Here is a 15,522-nt window from a genome sequence, read left to right as displayed (position 1 = left end):
ATCGACTTTACCTTTCGTATTATGTATTGGTGTACCATCTTTGTTTAACACATTATTAGATTGTAATTTATGTACCCCAAAATTGTCTATTTTACCAATGTTCATTTCTCTTTCCACTTCTGAACACTTTTCTTTAATCCACTCTTCTTTCGCCAGTTTGCACTTCCTGTTTATATCATTTCTTAATTTCCGATAGTTCCTTTTACTTTCTTCATCACTAGCATTCTTATATTTTCTACGTTCATCCATCAGCTGCAATATATCGTCTGAAACCCAAGGTTTTCTACCAGTTCTCTTTATTCCGTCTAAGTTTGCTTCTGCTGATTTAAGAATTTCCTTTTTAACATTCTCCCATTCTTCTTCTACATTTACTACCTTATCTTTTTTACTCAAACCTCTTGCGATGTCCTCCTCAAAAATCTTCTTTACCTCCTCTTCCTCAAGCTTCTCTAAATTCCACCGATTCATCTGACACCTTTTCTTCAGGTTTTTAAACCCCAATCTACATTTCATTATCACCAAATTATGGTCGCTATCAATGTCTGCTCCAGGGTAAGTTTTGCAGTCAACGAGTTGATTTCTAAATCTTTGCTTAACCATGATATAATCTATCTGATACCTTGCAGTATCGCATGGTTTTTCCAAGTGTATATTCTTCTATTATGATTTTTAAATTGGGTGTTGGCAATTACTAAGTTATACTTCGTCCAAAACTCTATAAGTCGGTCCCCTCTTTCACTCCTTTTGCCCAGCCCGTATTCACCCACTATATTTCCTTCCTTGCCTTTTCCAATGCTTGCATTCCAATCTCCAACTATTATTAAATTTTCATCTCCTTTTACGTGTTTAATTGCTTCATCAATCTCTTCGTATACACACTCTACCTCATCATCATCATGGGCGCTTGTAGGCATATAGACGTTAACAATCGTTGTCGGTTTAGGTTTTGATTTTATCCTTATTACAATGATTCTATCGCTATGCGTCTTGAAAAACTCCACTCTCCTCCCTATCTTCTTGTTCATCACGAAACCTACTCCTGCCTGCCCATTATTTGATGCTGAGTTAATTACTCTAAAATTACCTGTCCAAAAGTCGCCTTCCTCTTCCCACCGAACCTCACTAATTCCTACTACATCCACCTTCATCCTACCCATTTCCCTGTTTAAATTTTGTAGCCTATCATCTTTTTTCAAGCTTCTAACATTCCACGCTCCGACTCGTAGAATGTTATTTTTTAGTTTTCTGGTGACCCCTTCCTTAGTAGTCCCCACTCGGAGGTCCGAACGGGGGACTATTTTACCTCCGGAATATTTTACCAAGGAAGGCGCCTCCATTATTGTTGTGTGAAAATGCAGAGAGCCACATTTTCTTGGGAAAAAAAAACAGCTGTAGTTTTCGATTGTTTTCAGCTGCGCAGTACTCAGTACCGAACCTCACTAATTCCTACTACATCCACCTTCATCCTACCCATTTCCCTGTTTAAATTTTGTAGCCTATCATCTTTTTTCAAGCTTCTAACATTCCACGCTCCGACTCGTAGAATGTTATTTTTTAGTTTTCTGGTGACCCCTTCCTTAGTAGTCCCCACTCGGAGGTCCGAACGGGGGACTATTTTACCTCCGGAATATTTTACCAAGGAAGGCGCCTCCATTATTGTTGTGTGAAAATGCAGAGAGCCACATTTTCTTGGGAAAAAAAAACAGCTGTAGTTTTCGATTGTTTTCAGCTGCGCAGTACTCAGAGGACTGAGTGATGTTGATATGGCCGTTTAAGTCATTGTGACTCACGCCCCTAACAACTACTGAAAGAGCTGCTGCCCTCTTTCAGGAATCATTCCTTAGTCTGGCTCTCAACAGATACCTCTCTGATATGGTTGCACCTTCGGTCCAGCTACTCTGTATCTCTGAGCATTAAACCCCCCTCACCAACGGCAAGGTCTCATGATTCATAGAGGGGGGGTTTTAGAATATATGAAATCAGAATGTAGAAATGTGTAAAGCTTGTAAGTGACACAAGAATAGAAATGGACGAAGATTTATCTTAAATCATTTAAATGATTGAAGAAAAATGTCTGCTAAATTAAAATTACTTGTTTTTATTGTTTTAATATAAAAATATGTACTATTTATACCATAGTATTATAATTTTATTGGTAATGGTTTTATTTAACATGGAAAAATGTAGTTCTTAAAATATCTTGTTTCATGATACCTTATGACATTAAATGACAATATCCTTGAAAAGTGTGGAACAGTTTTATTTATGTGTACTATAATTTGGCATTTATTGCTGCAGTCATGGTTTTTTCATACTTTATATTGTATTATAATCGAATCTCTTTATCAAGTTGATTTCATATTAAACAAATTCACTGCTTTGTTTGTGCTTGAATGTTAAAATATTTTTTTCTGACATTTGATTGGAGCCTTATGTAAGTATGAGAGAAATAGAAATGTTTTTGGTGGAAGAACTGTCATGCAATCTTTCCTGACTGCATAATAAAATGTTGCGAAATAACAAACCAATCAATACAGTACTTAATTTTCTTCACTCTTATTTACCCTGTATTAATTAAATTTTTATTTTATGGTAAAATTGCTTAATTTATTCTGTTAGTTTATCTATATTGTATTTGTTCTTTTTACTTACTTTACTTTTACTGTTCTTTTTACTTAAGTAGGAGAACTACTTACTTCTACGAAAGTACAAGGAAGTATTATGTAAAACTGAAATTGTTTGCAATTTCAGTTCGCAATTGTTCGCAATTTAGATTTCAACGGAAATATCCATTTTGACTAGTTTCGGTGTGACATATGTATCTTTCATAACTCAAAAATGATTAGCTGTAGAATGTTGAAATGTTGGATTTAGGACTGTTGTAACATCTAGTTGTGCACCTCCCCTTTTGATTGCAATCGACTGAACCAAAAGTGTCCAAAAAAGCCCAAAATCCAAAAAAATTGAATTTTGGACTTTTTCTTAACTGCAGTAATAAGCCCTCATTGGGATCTTTTCAACAATATATCATAAGTGGTACTTATTTTCATTGGTTCTAGAGTTGCAGACCAATAAAATTTTAATTAATAAAATACTTGAATCTTAGAAGGGGAAGGCACATCAGCTCGAATGCGATTTCATTTCCTTTTTTTTTAATTTAAATATATTGATTTATTAATAATTACTAGCCTTTGATTGTAAAAAAAATGTACAATAAATAATAATTCAATAACAAAAAAAAAAATATAATAAAAAATATATGTAATTTAATAGGCATACAAGAAAGTCATGTGGTATCCACATCAGCTTATTGTTGTCCATAGACCCATAGCTACATAGATTGTTGTCCATAGATTATATAACTACACTTACTATACAAAATTTATTTTTAGCAGCTGTAAACAAAATCTTTTGAATATAACTGTAATATAACAAAGTACTGAGTCTTAATTATTTAATTCTTTTGAATGGAATTGTGAAATGAATAATTGTAGTTTGGGGGGTTATTCTAATTAATTGTATAAACAAATATTTGTCAAAATCAAAAAAAAAATTATAACAGCTTTATATATCTTCATATTAGAAAATCTTATTCAAAAACTGGGATATTAAAATCAGCCTACTGAACGTGTTATATTCACTTTTCAAGAATGATTATGTTAGTTCATGTTCTTATGTAATATAATCTTATTTTTCCATATCATGTTAGTCCAGACAGTTCAGATTATCAGACTGATTCAGAACCAAGCTACTTTAAATGCACATATTATTTACTTTTAATAAAATTTCAGAACCTCATTTTTTCTATAATTTTTGATATTATTTTTTTTAATTAGAAAATTAAAATTTTTTATGTTTAGATATTAAAGATTATAGATTATAGATGCATCAGTTAGATGTGCATGTTTATATAAGACTATAAGCTGCTTTAGTTACAATACAACATTTAACACAGTCATCTTTTGTTTAAAGACATGTGTGCTTGTATGATACAGTGGCTTTAATTTAGGTCTGTTTATTCATAATTGATGCATATTGTAAGTAAATTTTATTGTTATTGTGTTCATTAAAAACAATTTCAAATAAGTTTATCCTTACATTTATTGTGATCTCAGTAGTCTGTATGTTATATCCAGCCTTCTGATAAATCATTCAATTGGACGATGTCTGATCCTGTTTAATTCTAATGAACAGGACTAAACAGTATATTGATTTTGGTCAGTGTGATTCTTAGTTCCTAGGTTAGATCCTAGGTTTATTCTTTGGAAAAAGGCTAATGTATGAGAAATAGTTTACTGTTTGACACATTTCACATCTGATTCAATTGAGATTAAAATTAATATCATATTTATAAATATCCTTTTAACTAATTTTACAGAAAGTCTTCATTAATTCTACAATGCAATGAAATTTTCCATAAAGAATTTTACAACATGCGCCAACCTTTATTTCAGATATATTTTATTAGACAAATACTATTAGATTAAATAATCCTCTTTTAAATACTACGTAATATACTACAACAATATCGTATACAAGTGTAAATTTTACAAATACCATGTTGTCAGTGATATTTTCTTGAAATTATACAAATAGTGTAAAGGACAAATGAATGAATTGCTCTAACATGTTTATTTATTTAACTACAGGCTAACACCCAAAAATATTACAGCAAGAGATGAATTTTATCTGACTAGGATTCTTACCCAGAATCTTCAGTTGGAAGGCATTAATGCTACCACTCCACCATGGGGGTCAGCAGTTAATCAGATAATAGTTTATATAATTTATACACTTTTCTTACATCTTACTATGTGTTAATTTTAGCAACGGAGTTAGGATTAAAATATAATAATAACATTTATTAAATAAAAAAAGAATTCAAACTTGACAACAGATTCAAATTCTTGTTAACGTGATGAGTTCTATTCATATTCACAAGCTTTAATAAGCTAAAGGAGTATTTGTATTTCAGATTTTTATTCCTCAACTGAAGACCATTGGTTGCTTGAGCATTAATACTATAATTTTATTGATAGTGATTTGAATTGTTTAGTAGGCATGTAATGTGCTGCAGTTGGTATTGCTGTCTTTCCTTTCTGCTAATGGAATAGAAAATGTAGTCATATAATAATAGCTAATTACTTCTCTAAAAAATATACACACTGAAATTCTATTACAAAAATATTAAAAATTATAATAAAATTGGGAATATTAAAAATTAATATTCCCATTGTAGACTAAGTAAACATGAGTCAAATATTTACTTAATTATTTCACATTTTAATAGTTTCTTGTCCTCTAATGATTAAAAAAAAAATCATACTATAAATAAAGATATTATTTGGTTATAAACTATAACCAGATAAATTTGATCATAAGTTTAATTTATATTTCTTGATATGGATTGGATATTAAAATAAATGGGTGATTTTTACTTGTACTGTTGCGATTTTAATTGAAATTAGTAGAATTTTAGCCTTGTAGAAATAGTATTGGCATAAGTAAATAATTATAGAATTATTATCTCTTACCACATTAAAGTTACATTGCTTATATTGATGGCAAAAGAGGAGACTAAATCAGTTAAGAAAATGTCAAGAATACAGATTCAATGGCAAATTTTTAATACTGCTATAACCATTAAAAGTTGTAGATGCCTAGTAAGAATATCAGGTTAAACGTGAAATGTTGTAGACATTATCAAGAATAACCAGCATTATCAATAGTAAGGCAGAAAGAATGTACCAACTGTAATACATTAGTGTGCCAAGCCTACAGAAATTCTGGTTATATTCAGGCATATAACTGAAAACTTTTTATATTAATAATTGTCTTCAGAAACTGAGTCTATTAAAAAAGTCTTGAATTGGTGATGGTTGGCAATTTTCTGCTTTTATTTATAAAATTAATCTCCCTTTATAAATTATATGCATTTACTCCTTCAATTGGCCCCTTCCATTTCAGCCAAGATTCATATTCACATTCACATTCTAGAGCTAGCTTAGAAATTAAGTTGTACAGATATTTGTCCATTTATTTCCGCTACAGAATTTTTAGAGAAAATATTGCATTTAAAAAAAATCTTTCAACATATATTACTGATTTGTAAACAACTGTATAATATGAATTATGCATACTGAAAAACAATAAAAGAAATAATACTTTTAAGTCCTTTGACAACAGAAATGAAAAACAATAAAGAAATATAAAGAAACACACGAAAGGTGAGCTGAGCCATATCCCTTTCCCTGGTAGGATTATCATCCTGCAAATTCTTCTGCATTTTGCATTATAATGAAAAAATTGCCAACAGTTTCCAGAGCCCATTTTATTTTTTCGTCCAGCAGATTTTAAGTCTTTCCTTTATATTGTAATTGCGTAATTTGATAATATGGTAGAAACATACTATGGTCAATTTGTTGTAATTTATGATGAAATTTAAACATGGTCAATTTTTGTAAGGTATTTTGTTGAATTTTTCATGTTATTCTGTGATATAGCAATAAAAAAATTCTCTTTTTTCAAAATTAGTAAGCTCGTATTGTGTAACACAGTTTAGTAAAAGAAGAATTTAAAAAATAATACATGTAAGCTGCAGTGTGTTTTAATTAAACATTTTAATTTAATTTGGTTATTTTCATTGTTTGCCAAATTTAATTTACTTCGTACAAAACAGTTAAAAAATTAACTTCTAGAAGTATTAGTATATTAAATATATATATATATATATATATATATATATATATATATATATACATATTTGATGTTTAATCACATACATATGATGTTTAATTTGCAATACTTCTCATAAAATAATCTACCATGATGAATTTTTGGCAGGTTTTTAATTATCTGTCATGTAATTTACCGTATGACATAATGCAATTGTTGGTTATTTATATAACTTTTGAATTTATAAACTATTTATTGTTAAAACTAGTAAAGTGGAGATGTCAAACATATGTGCCACATGCACCCTCATCTGTAAATATTATTACTAGAATGGAAAAACTTGTTGGCAGTAATATTATAAATTGTATTCTGTTGGCCCTAAAACAGTTGTAAATATGTAGAAAATAAATATTAAAATTACCTCTTGGAAGTGTATTGTGAAAAGTTAAATTTTCTTTTTTAATTTTTAAATGTGTATTCCTAAAACAGTCATTTATGTGTATTAATTATCCAAATTTTCTTTTACTTTGCTACTGAATTACTGACATACCAAAAATCAGTGTGCTGCAATATGAAATATATAATTTACAATTCTAGAGCATGAAGAAATTATATTAACTTGATATTAGGGCATTGCTCTATGTTATGAAATTAAGTTTTTTAAGTATAGCTAAATTTATTTGTATTTTTAATTTTTTAAGCTATTTTCTAAACAGTAGGTAATACACCTTCGGTAAAATTTATGAAAGAAGTTTTGATAGGCTAATAAAGAAATCACTGTTTTTTCTGAATGGCTCACTGTAGGGGGCATGATTGATCAATAATTTAGGAGTACTCTTTCTCTCTTCCTTTTAAATTCTTTCCAAGCCCTTTTCAGAGTTTCTGATGTTAACTTCCTTAATTCTATATTTTCTGGTACCTTTCTTGTCCTTTTTCACAGGATTCTGGGTGTTAAAACTCACTCTCATTTTTTCTTATTAATTTATAAATACATAAACTGTCTCATTCTTCTTATTCTTTTGTAAAAGTAAATAAATCTGTATATTCAGCTAGCCTATTTTATCAGCTGATAAACCTCCAGGACCACCATAGGTATTGCTTCAGAGGATGAGATGAATGACAAGTAGCGTGTGAAAATGCCATGCCTGACCAGGATTTGACCTGGGACCTCCGGATGAAAGGCCAAGATGCTACCACTCATGCCATGGAGGCCAGCAGATATTTTATATTAGTAATTCATTATTATTAATGCACTGTCAGTCTAATTTTACATCTCATTCTGTCATGTGCATTTTCATCAGTGTAATCTTCATTTAATCTAAACTTAAATTAAAATATGTAATGATCATTATAACTTATTAAAAATAATATTTAATCCAGTGAACAATGACTTATTTACTATAAAATATGAACCAGCAAAGTTAATATATAGAGTAATTACACCTAACAGGTATTATAATGAAGCAGTTGGTGGTTATTCGAACACTGGGTTATTATTAGTGTTTTAAGCACCTCCCGGAAAAGTGTTCTATCTTTAATATCTTGCACATTCAGTTTTAGTTGTTTGATGTCCTACTGTTTATTGTTCAGCCAATGTGTGGTTGCCTTGTATTTTGATATTAAATTATAAATTTGTAGTAATTCTATCATTCATTTTATTTAGATGTCAAAAAAAAACCAATCTTCATTATGTGAGGTATGTTTATTGTCTTCAAGTATATTTCTTCAATCTTCCTTGGTCTGTTGAATTTCTCTTTTTGCCCTTCCCTGGTCCAAGGATGCCTCTTATGATTTGTTTTTCTAATACATGAATTTTCTTTGACATTCCTATAACGTCCCAATTTATTTGACATTTTCAACTTTTCTACACCATACGGTGCCTCTGTTCTTACTACTATCTGATAATGCATGGAATTAAACTGAGACACTATCAGATAGTAGTAAGAACAGAGACACTGTATGGTGTAGAAAAGTTGAAAATGTGATTTTTGTAAAATATAGTGATTTCTTGTTTGTAAATATTTTTGCTGAGTTTCATTGCTCTTCTCATTTTGTCCACTCTTCACTTGAATGCTTCCATTTCATTATTGTTTATTTGATCCACTCACTAAGATACTTCTGTCTTGTATACTTATGTATGTCTTATGTCTTGTATGTGTTAAACCTTCTGTCTTCTTAATTTTGTTTTTATCAATTTGGTTTGTCATTCTCTTATTGTTGGTTAGAAATTCTGTTTTGGAATATGAAATCTGTTATCCTATTTTCCTCACTTGTGTAGTTAAACTTTTTAATTGTATTTTGGCATTTTCTGTTGTGTGCATGGCCAAAGCACTATTGTTAGCAAATGTCAGACAATCTATATAGATCTTGTTTTTGCCTGCTCCTAATTCTATCCCTTTGGTGTCTGATTTTCTCCATTCCTTTATTACCTTCTCCAGGGCACAACTAAAAAGTAATGGCGAGAGACCATCATCCTGCCATCCTCCTGTGTTGATTCTAAATTCTGTAGAGAATGTACCCATAAACCTGGCTTTGGATTTTTTGTCATTGAAAGTATCTTTGATAATACTTGTCATTTTATTGTACAACCCCAGTTCCAGAAGTTTTGATATTGAGTTCCTATCATCATCATTGAGTTCCGTTATCAATGTCATATGCTTTCTGAAAATCATTGAATGTTATTGTAACATTCTTTTGTCGTTTCTTACTACAATTGATGACTGACTGCAGATTCCAAATTTGTTCTGCACATGATCTGTATCTCTGAAATCCTCCTTGATATTCATCCAATTTAGAATCCAACACTCATTCTGCTTGCTTTAAGAAGGCCTTAGATAAGCTTTTATATGTCACTGGTAGAAGTGAGATTCTTCTATAATTGTTAGGATCAGACTTATCACCTTTTTTATGCAGCAAATGGATTATTGCAGACTTCCAGTCCTCTGGGATCATCTCTGTTCTCTAAACCTCCCCGGTGACCCTCACCAAATGTTCTAGGCTATCACCATCTAGGGATTTCCATAATTCAGCTTTTATTCCGTCTTCACGTAATGCTTTGTGATTGTTGAGTAATTCAATAATTGTTTTAATTCCCTCTAAATCTGGTGGCTGTGAATCTTTATGCTTTTTTGTGTCTTAGATTGTGACTTTCTGTTACAATTTTTACTATTTGGAGTGAGCTATTTTGCATGTGTTGGGATCCTTTACTATAGTGTTGGTGAAGTTTATTTCATTAGTTGTTTTTTTTAATATTTGATAGTATTCTTTGCTATTGTTCTTGCTAAATTCTTCATTCATTTTCTTCAGTTCTTTCCTCATGAATTGTCTCTTGTTTTTGAAAATCGTTGATGATATTTTCCTTTATTCTGAGAATTCATCTTTATTAACTTGAATTTACTATTCCAAATATTCCATGACTGTTGTCTTTCTTCTGGTGCTTTTTCACACTCTCTTTTCCACCAAGAGAGTTTTATTAAATGTTTGTTTAATGTTAGTCTAATCTTGATTTTGACTACAGATATATAATTATCTGACCCAGTCAGATCAGATAGTGATAAAATTGCTCATTTTATCACATAATTTTTCCCAAAGACTTTGTTACTTATGGCTATATGATTTAATTGTTTTTCTCCACACATTACATTGAGTGAGACCCACATTGTTAGTTCAGATCATGATTTTCGCATAACTGAATTAATGTTTGCTCATTTTTCATTGTTTGTTATAAGTGAATATTTACTGATGTAATTTCTTTATTTTTCCTCTTTGAAAAGTTGTACATTAAAATTTCAACAAGAAGTATGGTGTTGTTTTCTGGGATTTTTGTCAGGTAATTATCTAGTTTTCCCAATATTCTTCTACTTCTTGTCTGTCATTCTGATTTTAGTCATTCATTGGTGCATGAATGTTTAGCATAGTGTAGATTTTATTGATAGACTTAAAAATCAACGCTGATGTTCTTGCATCTACTGGATCAAAATTCACTAAAGAGTCGATGATTGTAGTGCTGACTATAAATCTACTCCCAAAAATCCATGTTCCTGAAAATATCTCACTAGTGGATTTACTCTTGTATACTGTATACCAATTTGATTCAAACTGATCATTGTCTGTGTTTCTTGTTTCCTGCGCTGCAGTGATCATTATTTTCTTCTTCTCAAGAAAGTTTGTTGTAGTTTTGAGTTTTCCACTTTCAACAGTGATTGGATGTTGAGAATATACTTAATTTTTCTGAATTTAATTTTATTCAATGTTATTAGTTGTTGTTGTATGTTAATGTATTTTCAGAGTTATCTGTTTCAACTTTTAATATTTAATGCGTAGCACCCCCAAAATCTGAACCTGCATTTTGCATTGATGTCACCATAAGTACCATCAGTCCATTGGATCCCTCTTGTACTACATAGAGGTAAGGCATACTTTTCCGACCTTAAACTTATTCTAATCTCGCAAATAGCCTAACTTATCGCTATCTACTAGCATAAATATTACCATTTAAATATTTTTGTATAAAATGTGTGTAGAATGTACAATGTTTTTAATAGATTGAATATTATCACTCCAAGTAATAATGTGAACCAAGTATCACAAAATAATAATGTGAATAAGGACTCTGAATTAAGTGAAAAAATTGGTTAGGAAGAGTTTGAAATGTTGTAAAAATTATTAAATGTGTAAAGAAAATTTGTTTAGTTAAATAAGTGTCTAAATTTATTAAATATGGTGAATTAAAATTTTGAAGTATGTAAAATGTTAACATTACATTTTTTTTTATAAATAACTATAAAACTTTTATAAATTTATAAATAAAAAAAGTAATTTTTTAAGCCATATGAGATTTGATTTCCAGCAGTCTGATACATCATCACTTTAAATATTTAAAAATGTGTTATATTAAGATTTTTTTTACAGATTCAGGAGATGGAGGTTCTCCTAGAGTGGGTACGCCACCTCCACCATCATCTGATCCTCCATTAACATTGTCTGAGTTGCCAGAACCTCCCATACCTGTGTCAGAGATTGGACCTATACCTCCTCCTCCAATGTTCAGTTCTCTTTCTGAGCAACCACCAGCTCCAACTACATCAATACATAATGCACTGCCGCTCAATTTTTCTGATTTCATTTACGAAGGTATGTTTTCTTTTTATTGTTTTTTCTAACTCCCTTGCTTTTAATATTTTGATAATCTGGTTGTTTTTAATTGACTTTACTATTTTAGCTGTTTAATTGATTTGAATGTAGTAAATTTTACTGTTGTAAAAATTTAAATCCATGTTTATCAAAGTAAATTGATTAATTTTATCAATTTTATAAAAGTTTAGTGGTTAAGTTTCACATATGTATATATTTTTTACAATGTTAAGAAATTTTTTGCAATGTTAATTTTTTTTACTATGTTCCCTATTAGAATTTTTCATAGAATTTGACTGACCTTATTTGCATAAGATTTTTTTCTTATATATATATATATATATACACGAGTATATACTTTTTTTTTGTTAATAATTCTAGATTTTCATTTATTTTTGATTGTAAGTAAAAGAGAACAGGTTTATTACCAGGAAGCTTTTAATTAAACAAAAATTAATATGTTGATGCCAAATTAATCATTCATTTTTAAATTTTAATAAGTGCCACTCTCATAAGTTATTGAGACTAATTTTGGTGAGATTAAATAAACTGGTTTGTTACTGAAAAGGTTTTAACATAAAAAAAAAAACATTGTTTTGGATGTGCTGAAAAGTAATGTTTTCCTTATCTTAGAGAGGCAGATCAATTCACTTATTTCTCACCAAGTAACTTCATTAAATATTACAAAATGTAGTTATTTGTGTATGTTTTTCAATATGTCCTCTGTACCATTTTATGCTTTTTATTTTTTTTTATAAAATGTTAAATTTAAAGTAGTTTTTGTAGAGGATAAAACTTTTATGACATTTTTCTGTTGATTATGATGTATATTAGGTTGATACAAAGGATTAATAATGCTTGCCTTTTCACATAGGTAACTCTACCTACGTGAACTTCTATGTAAACTTCTCTGATGCTGATTTCAGCATCAGACCGAGTAGTTTTATTTTAACGGTAACAAATGAAGATTGTAGCTATCTACTGATCCTGCATTGGGAAAACTATTGCAGACTTTGGGAATGTTACATGAACTAGTAAATTGTTTATAATTATTTAATAAAATATAATTTATTTATAATATAAAATCAAGATTTTTTTTTATTAATTTCAGTAATGTAATTTTCATAAGTCAGTCAGTTTAAGTGGCCAAAAGTTTATTAAGAGTCAAAATTGTAAGTGAGTATTATACAAAAACTTATTCTAATCCTGCAAATAGCCTAACTTATCACTATCTACTGGCATAAATATCAACATTTAAATGTTATAATCATAAAAATTGGGTAGAATGTACAATGTTTTTAATGATTGAATATTATCATACAACTGAAACTTTATATACTATCTCTACAGTGTGTTACTATTTACTTTTAATTTAATTGGATTTAAACAAAGTTCTTATAGTATCACATATCTGTTAATCAGCACTTATGCTGATTATTCAACTGATATGATATTTTGTTACATTATTCTAAGTTATATAATCTATCTATGTTTTAAGTTCATCACTGATTTGAATTTTTACAGATTTTGGTGATAATGAATATGGAGAAGATGATTGCGGAGAAGAAGATGATGATGATGATGAAGATGATGTTGATGGTGAAAGTAGATTACTTCAACCTGATCCTGGTATTGATACATCTAAAATAGAGGAAATACCTGCAAAGGAACCAAAATTCCATGCAATGCCTCTTAAATCTGCGCTCAAAAAGCCACCGACCCCTACTCAAGATGCACCATCTGCACCTCAAAAGTCAGTAAATTATACATATTATCTGATTTATAATTGTATGTATATCAGTAAATTATACCATTTACTAATTTAAATATTCTAACAATTTTTATGATTATAACATTTCATTTATGATTTTGCCCATTACTGCCACTTATAATATTTTTGCAGAATTTTTATGAAAAATAAATTAAGAAAGTTAACATTATATACAGCAGTTGTTACTTAATAGTATTGGTATATGTTGTAGCTTGCTAAGTTTAATGTGTCTTGAACAATAAGCAAGAATCACACCAAATACGTAGTAGTTATTTTCATTCCGCAGACAAAAGTAGATTCATTTACATACATGAATTATGAGTATTTCATGTGTATCAAGAAACAGGATTCAGTTTATCTAATATGATTAATTTTTTTTATTGTTATTATTACTTATTTATATATTTTAATGAATTTTATGTATTTATTTATTAAAAAAAATAAATAAATAAACAGTGCTAGTAAAATGCATAATACGATTGTTATAAGTTTAAAAATGTATAATACAGTGTACATATACTGTAAATATAATACTTGTTCCATTTTAGAACAAATGCCTTCTATAAAATACAATTTCAAATCAATACTGTTTCTTTGAAAAAGTGTGGTTTTTATTGTTAAATTCACTTTGAAAAACATTCCTTATTCTACAGAACAAAATTTTTAATAACATAAAACTGTAAAAGGAAAAAATGAAAGAAGAAATCAGAAACAGTATGCGATCACTTGCAAATAAGATCTATTTTTTTCTTTTCTAATTTTGTTTCATTACATAATATTATTTTAAAATAAATTATAATTGGAAATCAGAACAACTAAAAATAGTTTATAAGGACTGAAAAATGTTTGCCAGATTGTGAGTAGTTTTACTGCTCTATTAGTAATTCATTTATTAATATTGGTAATGGATAATCATCAAGTAGTTACTACATAATAAAAAGATATATATATATATATTATTTTAAATTGTGTGTGTGAAGACTGAAATCATTTCAAGAAGTTATGAGCTCGTTAAAGAAAATGTTCTTAACTTTAATTAAAGAAATAGTTCATCATACACTCAAAAAATGTTTTACAAGAAATACCTACATTTATAAGTAATGCATATTAGAATAAAAAAAGACAGTGAATTGTTTTTGAAAATAATCCTTAAGATGACAATAGTAAATAATATTTGATTATTTTTGTAAAAAATTTTATTTTATTTTCTGTAATAAATCTTTGCCCTGGTATCAGTAATTTTATTTAAGGTCATTCTGTAATTACCCCTGTTTCCTACTGCACCTATGCACAGATTTGTGATTTGTGTTTAGAGTTTGTTACAACTTTACAGTCTAAGTGCAACATTTGTTTTTACACTTTTAAAGTTGTTAAACTGTTTGCTTTTATGATTTTTTTTCATGTCATGTTAAAATTCATGTTTCTTAAAGGTTATTGAATATTCACCTTTTTTTAATTATTAAGGTGTACTGTTGTTAGGTACTAAGCTTTGTTATAACTTAGATCCTGCTCATTATTTTATTTTGAACTTAAATTAGTATAGATCTTTTAAAATTAATATAAGGTACCTCTTCTTGCAATGAATTTCATAGTATTAAAACTCATATCTTTCTCGTGTTGACTTGATGTTATTTTTAATATGTCATCGATTAAAAACTGTTTTTAACACATGTGCAGTTCATAAAATATGAAAATATTATAAAATTAAGAATAAAGTATGCAAGGGAAAAAATCTGAAGATAATAGAAAAATCCTATTTCATTATAGTTCCAGGATGCATTGAGGGAGAAAGCAAAATTTTGAACTGCATTATTTAGAATTTTATTAATACAAAAATGAGTAAAATACTCAAGTGTGGTTAACTGGAAAAAAATGTATGGAAATTTTATGTTGTTTGTTATACCATTGTACTTGTTAGATGATACTCGTTTCAAGGATTTTGC

General features: G+C 29.0%; 1 protein-coding gene across 1 annotated transcript in view; it reads left to right on the top strand.

Annotated features, from left to right (window-relative positions):
- The window catches only part of LOC142324229 (phosphatase and actin regulator 2), an 878,850-nt gene that overhangs the window by 842,626 nt on the left and 20,702 nt on the right, over positions 1-15,522 (top strand). Inside the window, exons 6-7 of the mRNA XM_075365060.1 lie at positions 11,587-11,808; positions 13,333-13,561. Of these exons, the coding sequence (XP_075221175.1) occupies positions 11,587-11,808; positions 13,333-13,561 (451 nt within the window). The remainder of the gene's footprint in view (positions 1-11,586; positions 11,809-13,332; positions 13,562-15,522) is intronic.

This window comes from Lycorma delicatula, chromosome 4 (assembly GCF_047948215.1).
Source record: "Lycorma delicatula isolate Av1 chromosome 4, ASM4794821v1, whole genome shotgun sequence".
NCBI lineage: Eukaryota > Metazoa > Arthropoda > Insecta > Hemiptera > Fulgoridae > Lycorma > Lycorma delicatula.
The sequence above is the reverse complement of the archived record's forward strand: the minus strand, read 5'-3'. Positions and strand labels throughout refer to the sequence as shown.